Here is a 26266-nt window from a genome sequence, read left to right as displayed (position 1 = left end):
TAACTTGGGTGATAGAATACTTTTTATCTTACGGTAAAACGGACGAAACCGCCAGCAAAATGAATGAATAAGTTAAATTGTGACACACGAACAGATGACGAATAAATGACGCACTTTATAATGGTAATTATTGTAAGAATCCTTTCATGACATCACATCATCATTGTGACGACATAATAGAATTCTGACGTATTTTGAGGGCAGGAAAAGAAATCAAAAACTCTTCTCGATATTAATTTAATAAGTACCTAAGTTGAGTTAATTACACGGCTCTAACGTATGCGTGTAAACGCTATATTCCTAGAATTATCATGGGTCATGGTCGCTATGTTTTTGTTTAACGTTGATTAGTCTGCGTTTGGCCACCAACCCGCTTACTGCCAGGACGGCGAAGCGAAGATGTGGCCGAAGATGGAGCACACAGACTTAGAAAGTACCTATTTACTCTGACCTTGAAAAGACTATGTTTCAATCTTTTAAAGGTGCACTGGCTTCTAAGATAAAAATAGGTACCTAAACCTAGTTTAGCAGTCAGAGTCCGTTTTTTACACCATTAATTTATTGCTGGTACTCTAAACATAAATTTATTGTACATATATGGACATATTTTATAATATGTAATTTTATTTTGGAGAAATTTACCTAATTTATTTTTTGATAATTATTATTGTTTTTTGGGACAAACTCGCCATAACCTCCCATACCGCTACAACTCCTGTAAACCAGAATATACAGTAGATATAACCATGAAAACACCGGAACACTGAAGTCCGGCGCGTCCCAGAAAAATAAATTACTGTCTTGGATCCCGCAACGAAACAAACCAGAAGATGTTATTAGAGGAGAAGAAAAAGAATTGATTGAATTGATAATTATTATTTATTAAATGTTTAAAGCTACAATATTATTAAGGAACGATCACACTATTAATCCAATCTCTGTATTCGTAAACGTTACTGTAGACTCCTGCTACATCTTGTATTCCGCACGGGTTTTTGCCATAGCTCACGATGCCGGCCAGTTCGAATAACTTATTATTTTCGTACATCAACGGTCCTCCGGAGTCGCCTTTGCAGGAGTCCGTGCCCTTTTTACCACCAGCACAAAGTTGCCCCTTCCATAGTTTTGATGGGAAAACGCCTACGTTGTACGCTGGTTCGCATTGCTGGAAAACATATTGTTTTTGTTATAAATTCATGTTTGCGGCATTGTTTAACAAGTTCAAGACAATTAAAGAAAGGCTTAGTTTCCATACACGAGTCAGGCAGATTATAAAAAATCAGATTATCGGTATTAGCACGTAGATAGGCTATACCTTGCCCTCATAGAACAGGGGGAAAATTGGGAAAAATTATATTATGACTTCTGCGAAGAATGAAAATTTAAGAAATCTAGGAATAATTAGCAATTTTGACCTGTACTTCTACCATGAGTTTGAAGTAAAAATATTTTTCGATAATCGCTAGCGACGATTTAATTTTTTTGTATATCTTACATTGCCTCTACCGGTCAAATGTGGAACTAAAATTTGACACAAAATATTAATTACGTCGTCGTTAGCGACTATCGATAAATACTATTGCTTCAAACTGATGATAGATGCACCGCGTGTATTAGCTCAATCCTTTAAAAAATAGTATTAATGTTCAACTTACATCCATTGGTACAAAAGGTACGGTCACTTCAAGTTTGACGTCACTAAACGTTGTGTTTTCAGTTGCGCCCCATCCAGTAACGAACATGGTGAAGAAATCATTTCTATTTCTTGCTTGAGTTATATCCTTCGTTGGTAAACAGATGGGCCGGATAAAATCTAGAAAAAATGAAATATTCGCGAATATTAATTACTAGCTACTTCCGCGCGGTTTCCTCGACAAATGTAGTACCCAACACAAAAATAATTATTCAAATCGGACCAGTAGTTCCGGAGATTAGCGCGTTCAAACAAACAAACTCTTCAGCTTTATAATATTAATAATATAGTAATAGTATAGAAGTATAGATATAGGTAGTTATGGAGCTGCGGTTGATTGGGTTACCGGGGCTTCAGCTCCAAGCAGGAATTGGGAACAGGGTTGTTTTTTAGTCAGTCAGAGTCTGCCCGACAGTCTCTCTCGCCTCAACCAATAAGTTATAAGACGATGATTTTCCTTTAAAAAATAAGGTAGATAGATAGTTACAAGTGATGAAGATCGGAACAATAACAACGGCCAGCGAAAAACAGCAGAAAAACAGGTGGAAGAAATAGAGAATTTCTTCACTTTCTGAACCTAATGATAGGGCAGCCCGTCACTATCGGGGAGAGGTCAAGCGCAGTACCAATGGCTTTACGTGCTTTCCGAGACACAGGGGTGAAACACTGCCGAACTTCCTGTCTCCGGACCAATAATGGTAATTTTACTGAAAAAAGCCATTATCACTTTTTGCCCGTCGCCGGATTTTAACCCGTTCCCTCATGTTACACCGGTCACCCAATCACTAAGCCAGTGTGCACTAGTGTTGTCCATTGAACTTATCTTCTTAGGACTACCTAACGCACACATGCGCATTTGTGCAGGAAAACACGTTTATTCCACCAAAAATTTAGAATTTTAATTAATTCAATACTTTTTTCTGTTTTTTGTCCAAATATGCAGACAAACGGGTAAATAAGGAAAATGTTATATCGAATGAGATGTATTTTAGTATTTGAGGCTGCACTACACAGGCGCGTTATTATCGTCCGATATTTCGTACGAGAGAGCGCGTTATTATCGCAAGTGTATTTACAGTCGTTTGCATTCTCATACAAAACATTCTAGAACTCATATCGGAATATCGCAGGACGGAGAAACGCAACTTCTTGAAGCGTTATTATCGCAGCAGTGTGTAACTACATGACCGTCCTAATACAAAATGTACTGAAAACAGATATTGCAATAACGCATGCGATATTATCGACCGATAATAACGCGCCTGTGTGGGAGCCTTTATGTTGTGATGAGTGTGCAGGTAAATCACCGCTTCATGGTAGATATCCCACCCACTCACACGAAGCGCTTCGCTTCAAGCTTTCTTATGCGAACTGCTAGGGAGTGGAATTCTTTGCCGGAGTCTGTGTTTCCTGATGGATATAACCTGGGTGTCTTCAAAGCCCGAGTGAATAGGTTGCTTATAGGCAGACGTGCTCCATTGTAGGCCGCATCATCACTTACCATCAGGTGAAATAGCGGTCAAACGTCGATCCATCTAACGTAAAAAATAATAATAAAAAAAAATCAAACAAACCTGTGTAAGGTGCAGTCTCCTTCAACCTAATCAAGCCAATATCGTTCCATCTTGATGTTTTAATGGGATTGTACTGTGGGTGAGGAATTGTCCTCTCGATTTCTATTCTAGTTACACCCTCTGTACAGTCCTGCCCACCTCCTGCTGTGAGCTTGCAATCTGGACCTTCGTTGGTTATGTTGTATTCTCCGAGACGGACAAATTTTCTGAAATATAAATACCAAAGTCAATATTAGTTGAGTTTGTTTGTTTGAACGTGCTTATATCCAGAGCTATTGGTCCGATTTGCATAATTCTTTTTGTGTTGGTTAGTGCGTTTATCGAGGAAGGCTATAGGCTATAAAATATCACGCTATGACCAATAAGAGCCAAGCAGAGCGGGTGAAACCGCGCGGAAGTAGCTAGTGAAAAAATAAATTGATGAAAATGGTCAGCGGTTGTTTCCTAACTTTCTACATATTACATTGTCGGAGTTAAAAAGATGGAGTAAGATTTTACGGTATTGCCATCGCTAAACCATCTAACCAAACCTTTGATGCCGATTAATCTCGTATATGTATAAGACGACAATAGAAAAAAACATTGTGTCTCGCATTTTTTTAAAGGAGGAAAATCCAATGCCTTCTCTTCACGTTTATTTAATCGACGTGAAAACTATTTAATGCTAAAGTATAAAAAATCATATAAAACACTATCTTAAAATGACTATCGTGACATACTCGTAGTGTGTATTTAATGCGTAATAGGTACCTACGTATGACGTATAAGACTACAAAAAATAAATCCATTAATTGTGCAAAAATATTTTTTAGGAGACCATCATCAAGGACACGATTTTAATACCTTTTATTATTTTAAGAATTGGGTATTTTACCTTTATGGCAAAAAACGTTTTTCCCATATAAAAACCCATCAACCTCTTTTGTTAATACGATAAAATGATTAATTAGCTTGATTATTAAGATTTATATAAAATACTTTATAATCAAAGCTAAAAGTTGAGTTTTGATCATGTTGACTGCACGGGCGAGGTGGCTGGGCAACTGGCTGCCATGCAACATATAGCGTGTTCGATTCTCGCAAGGAACAACTCTGTGTCTGATCCACAAATTGTGGTTCCCAGGTCTGGATGTTTTGTATATTTATGTAAACTTGTATATTTTGTAAACGTATCCACGACACGGGAAAAAATCCTAGTGTGGAGCAACGTTTGACAAAAAGTTGTTAAATACTACTTTAGCCAACTTGAAAATCATACTCTTAACACGTTTACCGCGACTTATTTCACCGGTGACCTACGTTAGTGGAGGATTTGCCTTCAACAGTTTTCTGATGGCAGTTAAAGGCTTAAAAATTTGTCTTAAAATATGTGTTAGTTATATGGAAAACTTAATTGGATTAGCATTAATGAAATAGGATAGTTTCTTAAAACAATAATCATCTTACGGTGTTCCATTCCTCAGTATCACGCCAGCAATACAGTGGGCAGCCGTGAGGACATATCTTCCACTGATCAGTACACCACCACATAAAATGAGCCCGCTGTTGGTCTCATACTCTATCAGAACAGCCCATGGATATTGGTCAATTTCCGTCGCTTCACCACCTAGAAAAAAATACGGTATATTATAACTAATCAGTTTTTTATAAGTTTTTAAACTGACATGGTCACTATTAGAACTCGAAACGGGATATTTATCATGAGTTCATCCGTGATCATGGCGCTTGCAACAGTGCCGAAATATCGGAAGCTCATAGAAATAGAAAAACATGGTAAATATCCCGTTTCGAGTTCTAATACTAGTACAATATTTTTATCGAAATATCAAAAACGATAGATATACAGTACTAGCTACTTCCGCGCGGTATCACCCGCTCTGCTCGGCTCCTATTGGTCATAGCGTGATGTTTTATAGCCTATAGCCTTTCTCGATAAATGCACTATCCAACACAAAAAGAATTATTCAATTTGGTCAAGTAGTTCTAGACATTAGCGCGTTCAAACAAACAAACTCTTCAGCTTTATAATATGTATTATAGTATAGATATATATGGATTTTGTTCAAGATATAGAACTGTGGCGTGAATTCGAGCTCAGAGGCGTGCCATTGGAGAGGCCTATGTCCAGCAGTGGACGAGAACTGGCTGATGATGACGATGATAGAATTGTGACGTCATTAGAATATTTTTGCGTCACATACAAATATAGCATTCATTGACGTCATGGATAAAACGTCGATCAATACCTTTAAATAGAAATTAATTATATCGTCAGATCAATGAATAATATACGATTAGTTTTTAATATCTCATTATATTGCAGAGAAGAAATAATTTATTTGTTGACCAAGGAAAATACCAAACTATAAAGATCATCATAATGCAAAGCTGTGACTTTTAAATTCGACTGTTTTGATGGTTTTATATTACGTTTGCAAGTGTGAGTATCATCTTCAACTCGTGACAGTCTACTACTGTATCCTTAGTACGAGTTTACTTTACGTTAAACGAAAACGAAACGAGAACGCGTTCGAAGCTCTGATTGGTTTGGTTCATTCGCGCCGGACCAATCAGAGCGTCGAACGCGTCCTCGTTTCGTTAATTCGTTTACGGATACAAAGCAAACTCATACTAAGGGTACTGAACATTTAATTATGTATACCTGGTTAATGCACAGATAACACGCTACTGGGCTCAATAAACAATTTCAGCTCTCCGAGCAATTATTAAGCAACGATAACCGGATTTTATTATTAGATAGGTTCCCTACCTACCCTAGGGTAGGCTGGGTAGTTTGATATAAAATAATACTGACCAGCTCCTACGATTTTATTGCCGACTTCAGCCGAGACGCCACAGCAGCCAGTACTGGGAGCGGGGGGGTAGGCAGTCATATGACGTACGCATGCCTTGTTCTCATCGCGCGTTCTTGAATCAAGAATATCGGGATCTTCTCTAGCGGGAGAGGTTCCACAGCAAACGTTGAATTTATGGGGGCCTTGGCAACTGCGAATGTAAATAAAATAAGCTGTGACACAAGTGATGAGTGTACAATGTAATCAAGAATTGTATTGTGAATCTGATTGAAAAAGTAATAACCTATGGAGTTTTTTGCTCGTTCTCCTCCATAGGAATTTACACCTTGGAACGAGCAAATAGTTTCACTAGAGGACTGACTGACAGACAGACGTTATTATTAATATATTTGCTTTGACGTTCAAAAGTGCCTTACTGGTCTATTTGAAATAAATAATTTTGACTTTGATTTTGATGTACAGTAATAGGAATAGGTAGTGCTTATTAGCCTAAACTTTGTCCAAAGAACAGTAAAAAGAAACGGAGACTTCTTTGGTACTAATTATATTTTTTTTTTCGAAAATCTGCTTCAATTATGTTTAGAAGTTCTTTAAATATACCTATATTTGTTACAACAATATTCAATGCGTTTTTTAATTTTTAAATGTTTACCTTCTTTTTCTCTGTTCTTCAAAGTTTAGGCTAATAAGCACTACCTATTCCTATCACTGGTGATGTACCATAACCATATTGTGCAAATAGGATAGTCCTGGGGCCTTAGTCTGCTATTACAATTGTGTCAGAATAGTCTATCATTCAATGATCGACCCTTTTTTTTTTTGAGGGGGGAAAATCATCCAATGACTTCTCCCGCCTTGGGCGAGGCGAGAGGGAGTGTCAGACTCTTACTGACAAAAAACCACCCCGTTCCTACTCCTGCTTGTCGAGCCGGAGCCCCGGTAAACCCGCTAGGTAGTCCGCAGCTCCAGATAGTTTGCAGCTCTGATTGACGTAGTTTTACTTACGCAGAATTCCTCACGAATGACTTATTTCTTTCGGACACGGGTTGATTTAGAAGATTCGAGAGTTGTGGACACGCGTATATGTTTATGCATTTGCCAGGCTTCCCATCAGGGGTGGTACACGAGTTTGGCTCTGATCCACCCTGTTTAGCACACCATACCTGCAAAAAAATATTAAAGGATTTTATACAAAGATTGATGTGCCGATGTTCGTATGCCAAATGACACTATAAAAAACAACAACAATAATGTCACGCCTTTTATCCCCGAAGGGGTAGGCAGAGGTGCACATTACGACACGTAATGCCGCTATACAATGTACACCTACATACAATGTACAAAACAATGTAACCAAGAATTGTATTGTGAACCTGATTGAAAAAGAGTAACCTATGGAGTTTCTTGCTCGTTCTTCTCCATAGGAATCTACACTTTGGAAAGAGTATATTGCTTCATTAGAGGACTGACCGACAGATTTTCTATGTGTTGTAATATTTGCTTTGACGTTTAAAAGTGCCTTCCCGGTCTATTTGAAATAAATAATTTTGACTTTGACTTCGAACCTTACCTGTGGTATATTATCTACAAAGCCGCAATGCAATTTTTGCAACAAGGCTCTGTCTTGACCAGACTTGTTTGGCTTGTCTAATAGTTGTTTCAAATGTGCACATTTTGTGATCGGTAAGAATTCACCGACTTCGCCGACTGGTTTATGACATTGTTGTTCTGTAACAATAATTAATAACATTAGCAGATTTTCATTATCTATACTAATATTATAAAACTGAAGAGTTTGTTTGTTTGTTTGAACGCGTTAATCTCCGGAACTACTGGTCCGATTTGAATAATTATTTTTGTATTGAATAGTGCATTTATCGAGGAAGGCTATAGACTATAAAACATCACGCTATGACCAATAGGAGCCGAGCAGAGCGGGTGAAACCGCGCGGAAGTAGCTAGTTTCATATAGATTTCAAAAAACTAGCGAACCACCCCTGCTTCGCATGGGTGCAATGGTGATATATTATGCATCGATTAAAAAAACCGCATAAAAATCCGTTGCGTAGTTTTAAAGATTGAAGCTTACAAAGGGAAAGAGGAACAGAAAAAGCTACTAGTAGTTTTATACTATGTAGTGATAAATAATAATATTATCTAATGACTTTATATTTATTAATTAATAAAGTTTGCTGCAATGTTAAAAATATTAATTTCAAACCAGTCTCTCGTTCATAAAACAAATATCTACTACATATATTATAACTCCTAATGAAATTATTTCCAGCTCGTTCACAATGCGATGGACAGAAACCGATGGAGACAAATAATTCGCTCCAAATGCAAATCCAATGATGACCACGATCCTCAGTCATGAGGCCGACTACAGAGATAAAATGAAGTCATATTAATCAAGCTCTCGTGTTTAGGTATAAACATACAGCGGTCATCATACAAACATTAACAGATATTAACATAACATGTTATAAAACAAGTATTTATCTATCTAAATATTATAAACTAGCTACTTCCGCGCGGTTTCACCCGCTCTGCTTGGCTCCTATTTGCCATAGCGTGATGTTTTATAGCCTATAAGCCTTCCTCGATAAATGCACTACCCAACACAAAAAGAGTTATTCAAATCGGACCAGTAGTTCCGGAGGTTAGCGCGTTCAAACAAACAAACAAATAAAGTCTTCAGGTTTATAATATTATAGTATATAGTATATTAGAATAGATAGAAAAAAAAAACAAAAGCTGTCTTACGTGCTAGCACCAGTCCAACGCCTAATATGCTTAAAACTACGATTAGAATCCCAATAAACTTCATGTTGTGCGATATAAACTTATGAAAATGAATAAAAAGTGCACTTGCTCGTAGCAGAACCATCCGTTTCGAAGTTCAAGTATCGACTGACCGTACAAACAGATGGGACCAGTATTTTTTATAATGCATAACGAGGAAAATATTACTTGACGTTATGAACCGGTATTCCTATATACCTATACATAAATCATTTATAACAAGTTGTCTGTTTGTAATATCATTAATTTTATACTTTAATACATTTTGATTTGTGAGTACCATCCACGGATTAATAGAAACTACCTATTGTTTTTAGGAACTTTGGTATTTCAAGATAAAGCAACAACACCAACACAGTTAACTAAAAATCACGGTTTACTTACGTATATTAATGGAGAAGAGCTCTACTAGTTTCAAGTCATATGTTTCGTTGTGTGAGTGAGGTTCCCGGAGGCCCAATTCCTCCCTTTCCAATCTTCCCAAACCCCGATTCCCCAACAACCCTTGAATTCCCAACCCCCAAAAGGCCGACAACGCACTTGTAACGCCTCTGGTGTTTCAAGTCTCTTCATCATGAGCAGCGTGCGCTGACGCGGCGACGTCGCCCAGTCTATAGTAGCAGCTTAGTTTAGTATGTCTCACGATAGTTATTATAAAAATACAAACATTGTTCCTTATTATGTCAGTATATGGACCAAATAAGAAAGCAGTAATATATAAACTAAACTTAATAACTATACATACAAACATTAATATATAACACAACAAGCAATAGGTAGAGGTAGGTAGGTAAGGTAAGCCACCAATAAAGTGCATTATAATATCATGGGCTGACGTGCTCCATCGTAGGCCGACTCATCACTTACCACCAAGCGGCCAAGGCAAGTGGCCAAACATTGGCCCATCAAATATTAAAAATATATAGAAAAATATAACAGTTAATAATACCTATATCATATTATTATAATAAAAAATATATGTATAATCATAGGCATGACCTACAAACATAAATTATTATTAAAATTTCTTGTGACATTTGGGGAAGTCCCAAACAGTCTTTATTTCTTTCTTTAATTTTTTTTTTATGTAACAAGAGCTAGTTGAAATTATTTCGTCGCAGCTAAAGTCGGGAGTAAAACTTATATGTCGCTTTTTACCTGTTCTGAATGAATTTCATTACGCATGCACTAAGCAGGTAAACTGTTTGGAAAACATCAAAAATCTAGACACACGGCAGTGTGTCCGCCAAGTTCGAGCAAAAAACCGACACACCGGCCGTGGGTTATATTACACGAACCATTTCGAGCCAAGTTCGACCCACCTATAACTCAAAATCTATTTTATCTACGCATATGAAATTTCTAGTATCTGTCGAGATCTACTTACTTATCTAAAATACAAAATTTCATTAATGTACCTATTGTAGGTCTTGAGATATTGACGTCAGAAAATCGCTATTTTTACTATACACTCACTGACTGACTCACTCACTCACTCATCAAAAACCTAGACCACTTCCAATGGTCGTATTGACTTGAAATTTGGCATGGAGGTAGGTCTTTGGGTCAAGGTAAAGGAAAAAATCTGAAAATGGCCAAGTGTGAGTCGGTTTTAAAAATAATGAAGGTGTAAATTCATACCCCTAAGGAACTAAAACAAAAAATTTATCTATATCTTCCAATGGTCGTACCGACCTAAAATTCGTTACGAAGTTTTGTATTTAGTCAAAGTAAAGTAAAATAAGAAAAAATAAAAATAAAACTTAACAAAAATAAATGAAATCCCACCCAAAACATAAATGTGAAAGGCTGCCAAGTTCGATAATATTGGAATGCTTCGCCTATAAAAGAAGTGAGATCTAAATAAGTACCAAGTTCCATACACAGACCTCAGTTAAAAATGATATAACTTGGCAAGTTTTAATAGAAAATTATATACTTGACTCATTGCGTTTAGTAGGTTTATAACAAAGTGTGTGAAAACTTGCCAACTTGTTATATCATTTTTAACTGAGGTCTGTGTATGGAACTTGGTACTTATTTAGATCTCACTTCTTTTATAGGCGAAGCATTCCAATATTATCGAACTTGGCAGCCTTTCACATTTATGTTTTGGGTGGGATAATTGATATACCGGAATATATGGACTACAGTTTAATTTCTTTTTTCTCATCATATCTGCAGTACAGGAAGGAAAAGTGTGTTGATACCCTTTTCCTTCCTTCTCCTTAATGCATTTTTTACCTAAAATTGCAACTTTCTTCTAAAAGAAACAATACCCTTAGTACAAGTTTGGTTAGTTCATTCACGCTGGCCAATCAGTACCTACCCTTAGTACGAGTTTTCTATAAGCTGAACGAAAACGAAGCGAGAACGCGTTCAGCGCTCTGATTGGCCGGCTCAAATAAACTAACCAATCAGAGCGCACGTAACTTCAAACTTGTAATACCGACAATCCGGAATCCTTCAAGAAAAGAGCATATTAAGTTTTTTTTTTTAAGGGTGGTAATGAACTTGTTGTTAACTCTTAACAGTCTATCACAGATGGGGCCCAGTAGGACTGATGCCCGATACGGAGCTGCGGAAGTCCTGACGGGCTATCGGGGCTCCGGCTCGAAGAGCAGGAGTAGTAACAGGGTGGTTTTTAGTCAGTAAGAGCCTGACATTCTTTCACGCCTCACCCAATACGATCTCATAGAATAATTATCATCCCTCAAAAGAAAATCTGTTAACAGGCAATCAATACTCTCAAGATGCATTCATCATACCTATTTCAACAATTTAATACATTTTATATTATTATCTTGTTAGCTTTTCGACGTTTTCCTGTAAAATAGCTTTGTGAATAATTTATGCTGTGTATGTAAAAATTATCTAGTACACCAATAAAGTGAACTCGATTTTATGAATGAGTAAATTCTCTACATATTCCACAGATAACATGTAAATGCAAGAGGAAGTAGACATCAGACGGTTTTCCTCAATTTTTTTTTCGTTTAAAATGCAACTAAGGTAGGTAAGGTTTTTTAGAAAGTCATATTTATCAGTTAATTATGAGGAAGGGCATCCTTGTTTGATATCAAATCATACATATTCACGGAAAAGTTTAGTAAATGTTTTTAAGTTTGTCCCTTGGTTTTCACAGAATTTAAGTTATAAGGGGAACCCTATGTCCAGTGGTGGATGTTTTCAGTATAAAAAAAACTACATTGAAAAATAATCATTATCATACTTTTATTAATTAACTAGATTCAAGAATATTTTTTATTATATAAAGAAATAAGTATGCTACTTGAAGCACAAGTCACAATACACTGTCTCGTAAATACTTAAAAAAATAATTGAAAAAAATATTCGATTCGACTTCCCTGTTTTATTATTTATTTTATGATAGACGGCGGCTATGATATGAGAAGCTCCTATCCAAGGAATATAAGTACGATTTTATAAGCTTAAAATATTAATAAATATATTCACAAGCACAAGGGCAATGAAATGACTAATGATTTTTTGAAGTTCTGCTATTAACCGCCAAGCCTTGAAGAAAAGAGCGTATTCCTTTTTGAAAGGCTAGAATTGTGCCTCTGACTTCTCTGGATTTGTGGATGTCCATGGCGGCACTGATCGCTTAACATCAGTTGATCCGTCTGCTCGTTTGCCTCCTAACCCCTAAAAAAGAACAATAATATTAATATTTTAGTAACTAGATGTACATCACTAGCGCTGTCAAAGATGGTGTCTTATGTCGGTTTGACATTTCGTTGACATTTGTAAAATAGCAAAGAAAGGTGTTGTTTGTGTCACCGGATATTTCCGTTTTTCAATTGATTGCTACGCAAATGTTTTATATTTTGTATTATTATAACTAAAGTTATGATTATATAATTGTGAAATGTCGCAAGTGAAGAACACGGGCAGTCAAAAAGCCGGCTGCATTTACAGGATAACCCTCGCTAACTTTGTGTAAGTAAAATAATTTTCGCGCGCAATCACAGTTTATATTTGTTATCCCGAATAATTTTGTATGCAACATCAATTTACGTTTATTATTGAAAGAAATGTAATGTTATTTGTTGTTTTGATACATTCCTCAACTTGTTATGGACCTTGAAAAACTTGATTTGTTTAAAAACCCAACACGTTCTGACAAGTTCCCTCTCGTGCTTGTTTTATCTGAATTATGTGGGCACTTATGTTTCTCTATGTATATAAATGCTTGAACACTACTTCTAACACTCTATCGCTATGAAACACTATGATAACGAAACAAATATATTATTTCATTGGCTACAAATTTCATGTTGTTGTCAGGAACATAAACAGACTTACTTTTTTGACTTTATGGCCGTGATATATTGTCTACGTCTCATTTCAAATCATTAAGCATCATTGTTAGTTCCACTGAATGTGTATCTGCCCCTTAGGATATTCACTGACCAATGCCTGCAATCAAAACAGAGTGCTTACTCTTAAAACCAATCTCAATGTCAATGCAATTGTAGTCTAATAAAATCTTTATATTTTATTCAATATTAAAACTATACAATCTTAATTGTAGATGTTAAAATAACATTGAGCATACGGAATATGAAGCCAAACTCAATATCATTTAGTTCATTGACTTTCCACACAATACGCATGCAATGGCACTAGTGTTACAATTCAAGAGTATGTTTCACAATATTAATGTTGATCGATCAGAATTGGATTCAAGAGTCAAAGTCAAAGCATTTATTTCAATTAATCCTAAATAGCCTTATTTACTTACTTACTTACTTTTGAAACGTCAAATTGAATTGTCTGTCAGTCTGTCTGTCAGTGAAGCTAGGCTAGAGTAAGCCCCAAAGCCTACACAAACCCATATATGTAGTTCTACTCTATCAAACAACCCTGCATCAATCTCTCATTTATGTTTTAACCCATTCGTTGCGGCGGACGCCTATCGACGTTTTTTTATTTAATATTCAGGTGCGGAATACGCCAATCGGCGTCTTTTTTAAATTGCTTATATCTTTACGAAAACCAGTCACAAAAAAAAAATGCAACCAGGGCACATATTTTTAAAGCGACAAAAACTCCGCACCTGGCTAATAAAAGTATTTTTTACTGCCGCAGCGAATGGGTTAACTGAGCGACTGCACTGTGCAAGGGACTGTGACCTCGTGATTTAGTTTTGATGTATTTATTGGGAAGTCAGGATATACTGCACTCATTTTGATCTATTTTAATGTTGATATATGTTTCGAAGCTGAAACTAACACTATAAATGATAAATGATAATTATTTTGCAAACAGGTTACAATGTAACTCTTTTACACGTCAATCTCTCAAATAACTAGATGAGGATTGAAATTAACATCATTTGTTAGTTTTTAAATGTTATGAGATGAACCTGTACCCCTAGTATGAGTTTGCTTTACATTAATTATAGTGATCGAAACAAAAGCGCGTTTAACGCTATGATTAGCTGGCTCGACATGCTCAGCTTTTGGCAGACCGGTGCTGAACTATGGCCCCCATTGCTATAAGAGGGTTTGATAAAGTTATATATGTAGCAGGTAAACTAGCTGTTTCATTCTGCATTTAGGTATTTAGTATCCTATTATTATAACAATAAAGTCCTTTATTTATTTTTAATAGTAAAAGTGTGAAGGAATAGAAATAATTTGAGGTTCATAGACTTTTATGGATTGCTCGTTAATCCTCATATCAGTTTTTGCGTAAAGATATAGGCATGTATGATTTCACAGATATTGCAGTAAATAAATATGTTATATCACCAAGGAAACGTTTTTGCAAAGATAAACATTGTGCGGTACTTTTTCTAATCTATATTTGTCTGGAAGTAATAATAATTTGAGATAAAATAGTGTTAGACGGAAAGATAAAATACCGTACTGCATACCTATATGCATTCTAACAAATTGACTCTTGATTTTTATTATACTTGACATAATGCTGTGTGGGACATATATTTTTTTAATAATTGTTATCACATCCACCTCGGTATGTTGTCCGCTGAATATAGGTCAGCTCTGAAGTCTTATATTAATATCATTTTATTGACGAAGGAAATGATTCATGATATTTGGCAATTTATTAGATGAATTTAGACAACGTTATATACACCAATTCTCAATTGTACGCTATTAGATTTTTTTAATGGTATAAGCCGATAAACGAGCAGACGGATTACCTGATCGGTAAGCGATCGCCACCGCCCATGGTAACACCAGAGGCGTTACAAGTGCGTTGCTGGTCTTGCGTCTTTTAGGGGTTAGGAATTTAAGGGTTGATATTAAATCCTAGTTTTTCTCATATACAGGACATACCAAAGTGTGGAACTGTTACCGAATTCATCGTTGAACTTGATCATCGGTCCCAATGGCACGGGCAAGTCCACGTTTGTGTGTGCCATTATACTGGGGCTCTGTGGCAAGCCCAGCGTTATTGGACGAGCTAAGAAAGTAAGTTATTTTACTTAATTCATGTATTTTAGAAGAAAACTAGCAAACCCGACGAACTCCGTTTCGCCACCAATGATTTTCCCTGTTTTCCTGATTTTCACTTAAATTTTTTCCTGAATTTTCTTTGCTATAAACCTCACGGAGTCCGAGACCTTTCTAACGAATGCAAAACCATGGAAATCAGTTCGTGCGTTCTGGAGTTATAGCGTCAGTTTATATTTTAGATCATATACCCAAATTCTTTTGGAATTCATTATTCGAAGCGGACAAACAACTGGCAACAGCTAGTATGTACTTATAGATGAAAATTGCAAGCCGGCTAATTAATTAATCTCCGTAACTATTCTTCTTTCAGATATCAGAATACGTGAGAAGCGGTTGTGAAGAGGCTACTATAGAAATAGAGTTATACCAGAGGCCTGGACAGAAGAATGTCATCATCACAAGGACATTCAACACATCGGACCAGTCCAAGTGGTACATTGACCATAAGTCAGTCCCAGTCAAGCAAGTGCAGGAACTTATAGCTTCGCTGAATATACAAGTAAGTTTTTAACCAACACTTAAATAAAGAAATGGGCTTATTTGGCTCATTTTTCGTATAAGATACGATTTCAAGATAGTAACAAATATGTGGTTTAAATTAAGTACATAATAAGAAGTTTGTCCATATGGTATAAATAGTTTAAAGTCAAATTTCCGTGGTGCTTCTTTTTTTTTTTGATGGGAAAATCATCCAATGACTTCTCTCGCCCTGGGCGAGGCGAGAGGGAGTGTCAGACTCTTACTGACTAAAAACCACCCCGTTCCTACTCCTGCCTTTCGAACCAGAGCCCCGGTAAACCCGCTAAGTAGTCCGCAGCTCCGGATCAGGCATCAGCCCTACTGGGCCCCATCTGTGGTGGTCTAATGGCTCTTTGAAGCGCGCGCGGATCGCGACGCCATTCCGTGGTGCTGCCTGCGTCTTGGCTTCTCCCATTTGTGCAGTCTCTTTTGTGCCTTTAGGCTTAAGTCATTCTGTCTCCTGCATTAAATTCACCGAGGGAAGTGGAAACTATCGTTTTCTTTTTCTTCTCCTCTAATAATATCTTCTGATTTATTTCGTTGCGGGATCCAATACAGTCATTCATGTCCCTGGGATGCGCCGGACTTCAATGTTCCGTTGTTTTCATGGTTGTATCTACTGTAGATCCTGGTGCACAGGAGTTGCAGCGGTAAGGCAAGTTTGAAGGGCTTGTCCCAAAAAAAACTGTATAAATAAGTAGCCTATAATATTGTATTATTTATCTAACTCAGTAAACTTCAGTTATCAATTGAATGCTTACATCAAGGCCATAAAATAAATAAAGTCATACCATTATATTAGATGTACACTGTACAGTCAGCTTATCGATTTTCAACGTTATTGTGTTGATATAAAGTAAAAAATCCAGTGATAGAAGTTGTCCAATGTGCCTACATAGTATTTAAATGAAGCACTACCGAACACTGAGTCATCCGTAGTTATTTTTAAGCAATATATTTAACTTCCTTTATGCAATACAATGTCTGCCTGTAAATGTCCTATTTATTTAAGAATAAAATACATTGTTTATCGCCCCTTCTCTTCCAATGGGTGTTGTTGATGTATTCATTGGTTTACTCGCGTAAATAGTCTGAGAAAGCTCTACTAGTTTCGAGTCGTAGATGGACTCTTCCTTATAAGCGGCGTAGCTAGGGTGCGCGACGTCGCAGCGTCCGCGACACAGAAGTGTGTGGGGCCCATAACACACAATACAACAACATTAAAAAAAAACTGCTATCACCAATCCGCAAAATGTGAAAATCATTGCCTACCCTTCATAAGCCAGCAATGGATTCTCAGGACGCTTAGGTACCTACTCTTGAAAACCAATCTAAACGTCAATGCAATTTTAATCCGATAAAATGTCAATAATATAACGTAGATTACACAAAAATATTTTAATGCCGATCGACTAACCAATTAACCGTTTGTCGGTCGATTGCATCGGCCGACATTAATCGTACGGTGCAGCGGGTGATCGGGAGCTCAAGCAATTCGATTGCTGTCGACTTATCCATTCTACCATAAGTTAATGTAACACTCTTATTATTCTTCCAACAGGTAGACAATCTATGCCAGCTGCTACCTCAAGACCGAGTCCAAGACTTTTCGAAGATGAACTCTCAAGAACTACTCCGCAGCACGCTATCAGCTGTGGGTGGGCAGGAGAGTGTCTCTCAACTGGACGAGTTGATTGAATGCCGGACTAAACAGAGAGGCTTGTCCACGCAACTACAGACTAACAGACAAACGATGGAGGAGTATATACGTTTGAATGAGAGGTTTGTTGAAGTTTTTAAAGCGTAAAATAAAGTAGACTGATAATTAATTAGTTTTAATGAGAGCACTTCTAACATATATGTGTATTTTATTGAGAATATAAGGTTTTGGTCGTAGTTTACCTTCGATTTGTTTAGTGGTTTCGCTCCCGTTCTCCGGATAAATAGTCCCTTTTTTAAGTTAATAGCACAAACGAGCAAACTGATCACCAGGGAGCCTACTCCGGTTCTCGAATCCGAAGTTTCGTTTAATCTTCGGCCGTCGGTTTTATTGATTTACTAATAGAATTACTTGAAATTACTTTTTTTTTTAATTTCATATCAAAACCTATTTACCTTCATTTCATTCGTTCATTTTTGTTCACGAAAGTTCGCAATAAATAGAATTGTAGTACGCAATCTTTTCGTTGAATTAGAGTAGGCTCCCTGGTAAGTAATCGGCGCCGCTCATGGACACCCTTGTGTAACGCTGGACAAGTATTTTGCCGGGGGCTTTAGTCTGCTATTACAATTGTTAGAATCGTCGATCACGAAACGAAACGGAGCTATGTTCGATAGCTCCGTCCCTCTCGGTTTGGGATAATCCGGCGCAGATAAATCCGGCTCATTTGTACCGAACTTGCTTTAGGTTTTTATTTAAGTAATGGAAACGACAGCCAACTTATACTAAGGGTATACGAACACTTTAACTCTTTTCGATCTCGTTAAATGTAAAGCAAAGTCGTACTGAATGCACGGTTGGTGCGGTGGCAGGGCAACTAGCAGCGGTGCAACGTGTAGCGGGTTCGATTCCTGCACGGAGCAACTCTATGTGTGATCACAAATTGTTGTTTGGGTCGAGAGTAATATGATGTGAAATTGTATGTGTAAACGCACCCACGACACAGGAGAGCCCTAGTGTGGGGCAACTCGAAAAAAAAAACAAAAAAAAAAAGAAATTGGTATAAGTAATTGGCGCCACTCACAACCCGCAGGCTGCAACGCTAGAGTTACAAGTACGAGTGCGTTGCCGGCATTTGGGGGATTAGAAAAAGGGGTGGGGGTGGTATTTGGGGAATTCACCGGTCCTAGTCAAGTCCGGCCAAAAGTACCGAAGCATGGCTCCCACACACTAACTCTTGTACGTAATGTAAAAATCTTATTTTCACAGATTAAAAGTAATCATAGACGCAATGCAACAGCGGAAAGAGATTGAGAAGCAAATAGAGATTTGTGAGAAGAAGAAGATGTTCCTAGAATATAAATTCGCAAGGGACAAAGTTGTGGAATTGACGAGAGACAAGAATGAGGCTGTGAAAATTGTGAAAACTCATCAGAGTAAGGTGGAGCCCTTGGAGCGAGTTATAGAGGGCGCTCGAGCAGAAATTGGGCAGTTAGAACAAAAGAAATTGGCTGCGGTAAGTGTGATCGCTAAGTTTTTATAACCGACTTTTAAAAGATGAGAGGAACTCGGTTTGACCTGTATGTATGTTTGTTTGTTCCCGATTATCTCGTAAATGGGTCAACCGATTAAATAGACCAAGTCATTTTTAAATGTCAAACCAAATCTTATAATATTATAAATGTCTGTCGGTCAGTCTTCTAGTTGCTCTATTTGCTCGTTCCAAATTATAGATTCCTATGGAGAAGAACGAGCAAGAAACTCCATAGGTTACTCTTTTTCAATCAGGTTCACAATACAATTCTTGGTTACATTGTTTCGATTGCATCCGACATGTTTTTTACTATATACTATTTTACTTACAGAACAAAAAAACGTACGCTTTAAAAGATCAAGCTAAAGAAATAATGAACGCGGTTCGCACACAAGAGCTCAGATTGAAGGAGATCGAAGGAGCTTATCAAGACAAAGTAGAGAGATATAGAAATAGAGAAAGAGAGTTACAAGAGTCTAAAGCGAAGTTAGAGAAGTTGATTATGGATAAGAGTAGATTGGTGGAGAAGGTTGGAGATGGTAAGTTTTTTTTTTATTGTTGGTAACATAGCCTAATAATTGTTTGTCACCTGTCCTACTCTTGAAGCGGGTATCGACTAAGAGACTTCTTATTTAACAGAGAATAGGCCGCAGATAAACCTGCTTCTTTTAAACTGGAATTCCAACCCGTCACCCGTCAGCCTTTTATCCCCGAAGGGGTAGGCAGAGGTGCACATTACAGCACGTAATGCTACTGTACAATGTACACCCACTTTTCACCATTTGTGTTATAAGTCCCATGTAATGGGGGGTGAGCCTATTGCCATACACCATATACTGGACACAATTCCAAACTCCGTGCTACTACTGAGAAAATTTCGAAGTAATGCCCAGTAATAATTTGCCCGACCCGGGAATCGAACCCGAGACTCCTTGCTCGGCAGTCGCATTTTCAACAAATCGACCAACAAGGCAGTCATATTTATATTTTACGCAATTATATTTTATGCGACTATAAAACTGCATTTTTTGCATTGAAAAGGAATTTTAAACATATTATTATACAATTTATTTTTTTCAAGCCCAAATGGATTTAGCAGAGATCCGTGAGCCCATACGCAAAACGAATGCAGCTATAGAAAATCAGAAAAAGAAGAAATTGGAAGTACAGTATGATTTGGAAAACAATGTGATGCCGCAAATTCGACTTTATCAGAACAAGTTAGTGTTGTTTTTGTATTTTTGTAAATCATGTTTAATTAATTAGGTTGTATGGTTTACTCATGTAACTATTAGATAAGGTTACTCGATTGGTTTTAAGCCACGCCGGGGTTTATAATCACGAACCACATAATAACAAACCTTGTTTATTGGCGATTAGATTAATACGAAACCTTAGAAATTCTAAATTTGTAGAATATAGTGTCAAGCATAGATTAACTAAACGCATAAAATTAAATATAGTCTACTGGCTGTGTGACGTCACATTGCGTCTGCTCATGATGAAGAGTCCCCTTGTAACTCGAAAATAGTAGAGCTTTACTTCATATATTTACGTAATTAAACCGTTGTATTTACTTAATTTATGCTAAACTAACTACAAATATAAAATAGTAAATAGATATTTATCTGGGGGCATGGCAGTGCACCCGCCAAGTGAAGCAAAAAAGAGCGGCACAGCCACGGAGATCCTTGTAATGCCAAGTCGATCTATTTTATTACCGACTTGGTATTACAATGACCTCACGACTTTTTACGGTAGAAAAACTAATGTGGTGCTAGACTTGGACTTTTTACAGGATTATTATTAGAATTGAAAAATATGGTAAATATCCCGTTTAAAGTTTCAATTGTAGTGTTAGTGACCATGTCAGTTTAAAAATGATTATTATTATCTTACCTTTTATTATAATTTATTTCTTCACCAGAATCCGTAAACTAGAGGATGTGGACAACAAACGTCTAGAAGTGTTGCGAGCTTACAGCGAAGATACTTATAAAGCGGTGTTGTGGTTGAGAGACAATCGGGAGAAGTTCCAACAACCTGTATATGAACCGATGATGCTTGAGGTAAGTTTAATTTAAAGTTTTTTTTTATGGTATAAGCCGGTAAACGAGCAGACGTATCACCTGATGGTAAGCAATCGCCGCCGTCCATGGACACTTAAAAAACCAGAGGCATTATAAGTGCGTTGCCAGCCTTTTGTCGGGGAAATGAGTATAGAGAAGATTGGAAAGGGGGGGGGGGGGTAATTGGGCCTCCGGTAACCTCGCCCACACTAAAGCATGGCTCTCCCACACTTATGAACAAATTAGCTTAAAAGAATATTCATCAAATCGGACCAGTAGTTCCGGAGATTTGTGCGTTCAATTAAATAAACACCTCTTAAACTGTGATCCAATTCGCCTTAAACAAGTGTGGTGATAAATGCTTAAGTCTTCTCCGTGTGAGAAGAGGCAAAAAAATATACATTTATTATATAGATTATGTCAGTTTTTGGACTCAAATATCATTGCAAAACTTAATATTTGCGCTAGAAACCATTTCAACACACAAAACTATAACAACATTTTTTTTTTTCACAGATAAGATTCACAGATCCGAAATACGCTCGCTACCTAGAGTCCACGGTCGCCGGCAGAGATCTAATAGCCTTCACATTTGAATCGACACAGGATATGAACCTGTTTCTACAGAACGTTAGAAGGGGGCTGGGTTTGAAGCAAGTCAACGCAGTTTGTAGTCAAAGCGGGCCTTTAGACCGACCTCCGAATAATATACAGCAGTTGAGGTAAGGGATTTTGTGCTTTGTTCTTATGGTGTTACGTTTCAGTTTTGTTTGACATTGTTTTGTGATAAATTTCAACTCAATCCCTTTGGCCGTTTTGAAGTGATTGAGTAACAAACAAACACACAGGAAATGAGGAGAATCGATGCGATGTTAGAAGCATCTCTCTTCTGTATCTATTCACCCCTCTTCTGTATCTATTCACCCCTCTTCTGTATCTATTCACCCCTCTTCTGTATCTATTCACCCCTCTTCTGTATCTATTCACCCCTCTTCTGTATCTATTCACCCCTCTTCTGTATCTATTCACCCCTCTTCTGTATCTATTCACCCCTCTTCTGTGTCTATTCACCCCTCTTCTGTATCTGTTCACCCCTCTTCTGTATCTATTCACCCCTCTTTTGTATCTATTCACCCCTCTTTTGTATCTATTCACCCCTCTTCTGTATCTATTCACTCCTCTTCTGTATCTATTCACCCCTCTTTTGTATCTATTCACCCCTCTTCTGTATCTATTCACCCCGTTTTACGGTACATTGATTACTCTCAACGGATCTTGGCAGGTCTGAACTACGCGCAGAAGGCTGCGCAATACGTGTAAAGGGCCAATTGTATTTAGAAATGGTCGATCTCTAGCCTAGATCGCCGCCCCCGCACATCGCCTCATGCCACCATTTGGTTCTAAAAATACTTATTGCGCAGCCTTCTGCACGTAGTTCAGACCTGCTGTATAAAATACCAAATTTGTTCCAGCTACCTCGGTTTCTACACGTACCTAGTGGACACGATAACGGCGCCGTCGGCGATAGTCCGGTACTTGTGTCGCAACTACAGCATCCATCGCGTCCCCATCGGCAACGAGCATACATACAACAACAGTGGAAACGTGCCCGCTAATATTAACTTCTTTTTTACTGGTTAGTCTTGTTGTTATACTATTTTTTTCATATATAAAATAGCTTCTGTCAGTGACTTTGCCCGCGTTCCCGTGGAATAAAAAGTAGCCTATGTGCTATTGCTTAGGTAAGCAATCGCCGCCGCCCATGGACGCCCCAAGGCGTTACAAGCACATTGCGGCCTTTTGGGGGTTAGGGGATTTAAGGGTTGTCGGGGATTGAGAGGGGGGGGTAATTAGGTCTCCGTTAACCTCACTTACCACACCGTAAGTGTTGTTTGACATGATGACAAATGATTAATGACGATAGTCCGGTACTTGTGTCGCAACTACAGCATCCATCGCGTCCCCATCGGCAACGAGCATACATACAACAACAGTGGAAACGTGCCCGCTAATATTAACTTCTTTTTTACTGGTTAGTGCTGGTATAATACTATTTAAAAAAAAAATATTATTATGCTATCGGCTTACTCACATAACTGTTTGACGAGGAACTCGACTAGTTTCAAGCCATGCTAGAAGCTCATATTCGTGAGTAATATTCCGCGACATGACACTGCGATTGTCGCAGAATGCTGCTCTCTTGAAACTAGTCGAGTTCCTCATCAAACAGTTACGTGAGGAAGACGATAGCATAATAATTAATTTAGTATCTCACGAAAGCTATAAAAAATAAATTAGCTTCTGGCTATGCCTTCATCCGCGTTCCCATAGGATAAAAAGTCTATATTACAGACCATAACCTTGTTCCAAATTTCATCCCGACACCTTCAGCTGTTTTTTGCGTGAAAGAGTAACAAACATACAAACTTTCGCATTTGTAATAATAGGCTTCTGCCAGCGGCTTCGCCCCCCATAGACACCCGAAACACCAGAGGCGTTACAAGTGCGTTGTCGGCCTTTTGGGGGTTAGGAATTTAAGGATTGTTGGGGAATCGGAGATAGGAAAGATTGGGAGGGTTTTCTGGGGATAATTAGTCCTCCGGTAACCTCACTTAACGCAAGCGTTGTTTCACGTGATGACAAAATGATTAATGACTATTTTTTATCTATTCCAGAGAACCATAGGTTCTCAGTTCGCGTGTCTGCGTACAGCGGCGAGAAGTCGACGTCTACGACAGAGATCCGCGCGCCGAAGCTCTTGGCCAACACCGTCGATGTTGACCAAATCGATAATTTTACTAAACAGTAAGTACTTATTTACTTTTATTGGTATTTATTTTTTAAATAAAAGAAACAATCAAATAGCATTTTGCTTGTTTCATAGCAAATAGTTGCTTGTTACACATAAAGAAACGGCCAGTAAAAATGATAAATATTTCAATATAATCTACTCTATCTGCGCCGATCAGTGCCGACCCGTACAGAAAAACCTGTTTCTTAAAAGTGGCCAACGAACAGAAAGATCACTTATACAATGTGATAGGGGTGGGACTTCTAACCCGTTAAGGCTGAGTACTACATCAAATTTTATCGACAAAAAAAAATAAAAAATTGAACCCCCAATTGGAAATATTGTAAATTGCGATTTTTTCGGTAAAATAATTCTCAAATGATTTTTTTTCTCACCAAAACATTATCAAACATATGAAAAAAGTAATGAATTAGTTAGCCAAGGTTATTAGCTACCGTTTATCGTTTTTTTATGTGTCTACGACGCGTACAACCTTTGATATCACAAAGTAAAAAAAAATATTAAAATAGCCATAATTTTCAGGGGAGGGGGTATAACACACCATATTATTTTTTTTTGTCGATAAAATTAGATGTAGTACTCAGCCTTAACGGGTTAGAAGTCTCACCCCTATCACATTGTATAGTAAGCCACTCTAAATCGACGACGTAAAAAGTTACCGGGCCTCCGGCTCAAAGCAGGAAAAGAGACGGAGTTGTTTTTAGTTAGTACGAGTCTGACACTCCCTCTCGCCTCACCCAAAGCGGGAAAAGTCATGGGATGATTTTCCCTTCTAAAAAATAATTCTTCCATTCCAGACTGTCCACATTCGAACAGGTAGCGCAGTCTCATAGAGCGAGTATGCAAGAAGTTGACAGGAACCTGACGAAGCTAGAGACCTCGCTGAACGAGCTAAATTTGAGGAGGAAAGCTATCAGTGAGGGCGTTGAGAAAGTGAGTGTTATTTGTCCATATTTCCCAACGACTTTCCCAAAGAAACTTTTTTTGTATACGCAACGCAACGTCACGCCTTTTATCCCCGAAGGAGTAGGCAGGTGTGCTCATTACGACACGTACTGGACACAATTCCAGACTCCGTGAGAAATTTTCGAAAAACCGAAAAAAGCCCAGTAGTACTTTGCCCGATCCGGGAATCGAACCCGAGACCTCTTGTCCGGCAGTCGCACTTGCGACCACTCGACCAACGAGGCAGTTTTTTTGTATACTCATTAGTTATTCTTAACTCTCACCTAAAACCACCATTACAGGTTTCCCCAATGCGATAGAATAACACATAATAATCACAATCACATAACAAAATTTCATTAGCACACGTGCGTAAAGTACCAAAATACCTACTAGTCTTCCTATATCGCAGGACCAGGCATCTCGCTGCTAACAGCTGATCGTGCGTAAGCCCGCGCGCACGAAATTTTGTTGTTTAATTATTGTGATAAAAATAAAACTAACGAGTATACAAATAAAGTTTCTTCACAAAAGTTGTTTGTAATCATGAGTACAATCACGTGTTTAAATATCGTTCACTAATTACCAGTCACCATATATGATTCGATCCAGAGCTGCGGACTACCTAGCGGGTTTACCGGGGCTCCCGCTCGAAAAGCAGGAAAAGGAACGGGGTGGTTTTTAGTCAGTAAGAGTCTGACACTCCCTCTCGCCTCGCCCAAGGCGGGAGAAGTCATTAGATGATTCCCCCCCCCCTCAAAAAAAAAAACATACATTATATATGATTCCGTCTTCAATTTTTCTTCACAGGTGCGAACAATAACGGCCCAAATTCGTATACAAACGAAGAAAGTGGAAGATATAGAGAGAGAAGCGACGTTCGACATAGAACAGGAGAGACAGCGGTGTAGGCAGAAACAGAAAGCGTGTATCCTGAAACAGTGTAACAGTCACATAGAACTAAAACAGTGTTACACTACACTCTGCGAGGAGACTAAAAAAGCACTGCTATGGAAGGTAAGTCACTTTTGCTATAATCTCCACGCTTGGCGATCGGGTTGGAGATCGCTGTTTAAAAGGATTAGGTTAATCAGAAAACGCTGCTGCTCGGTATGGGAAAAAATAAAGGTTTTCTATAATCTCCACGCTTGGCGATCGAGTTGGAAATCACTGTTTTAAAGGACAAGGTTTATTTGAGAATGCTGCTGCCTGGTATATAAAAATAAAGGTTTTTCTATAATCTCCACGCTTGGCGATCGGGTTGGAGATCGCTGTTTAAAAGGTACAGGGTTATCAGAAAACGTCGCTGCTCGGTATGGGAAAAAAT

General features: G+C 37.9%; 2 protein-coding genes across 2 annotated transcripts in view; one reads left to right on the top strand and one right to left on the bottom strand.

The window, feature by feature from the left end:
- Window positions 1-860: 860 nt before the first annotated feature.
- LOC118279360 (phenoloxidase-activating enzyme) lies at window positions 861-9016 on the bottom strand. The gene is made up of 8 exons (XM_035599038.2): window positions 8850-9016; window positions 7654-7811; window positions 7089-7246; window positions 6083-6273; window positions 4714-4873; window positions 3268-3473; window positions 1656-1813; window positions 861-1165 (listed from the first exon to the last, which is right to left on the bottom strand). Exons 1-8 carry the CDS (start codon window positions 8971-8973, stop codon window positions 908-910), a joined length of 1413 nt encoding a protein of 470 aa, XP_035454931.2. The 5' UTR covers window positions 8974-9016; the 3' UTR covers window positions 861-907.
- Window positions 9017-12650: 3634 nt separating this feature from the next.
- LOC118279310 (structural maintenance of chromosomes protein 5) overlaps window positions 12651-26266 on the top strand; it is a 34491-nt gene continuing 20875 nt past the window's right edge. Inside the window, exons 1-13 of the mRNA XM_050698283.1 lie at window positions 12651-12851; window positions 15214-15355; window positions 15711-15899; window positions 17481-17701; window positions 18849-19095; window positions 19445-19652; window positions 20195-20333; window positions 21041-21182; window positions 21699-21904; window positions 22655-22818; window positions 23858-23987; window positions 24792-24927; window positions 25750-25956. Coding sequence (XP_050554240.1) covers window positions 12781-12851; window positions 15214-15355; window positions 15711-15899; window positions 17481-17701; window positions 18849-19095; window positions 19445-19652; window positions 20195-20333; window positions 21041-21182; window positions 21699-21904; window positions 22655-22818; window positions 23858-23987; window positions 24792-24927; window positions 25750-25956 — 2202 coding nt within the window. The 5' untranslated portion in view covers window positions 12651-12780. The remainder of the gene's footprint in view (window positions 12852-15213; window positions 15356-15710; window positions 15900-17480; window positions 17702-18848; window positions 19096-19444; window positions 19653-20194; window positions 20334-21040; window positions 21183-21698; window positions 21905-22654; window positions 22819-23857; window positions 23988-24791; window positions 24928-25749; window positions 25957-26266) is intronic.

This window comes from Spodoptera frugiperda, chromosome 14 (genome assembly GCF_023101765.2).
Source record: "Spodoptera frugiperda isolate SF20-4 chromosome 14, AGI-APGP_CSIRO_Sfru_2.0, whole genome shotgun sequence".
In the NCBI taxonomy this organism is placed as follows: domain Eukaryota; kingdom Metazoa; phylum Arthropoda; class Insecta; order Lepidoptera; family Noctuidae; genus Spodoptera; species Spodoptera frugiperda.
Note: the sequence above shows the minus strand (reverse complement) of the source record. Positions and strands in the feature narration are given on the sequence as shown.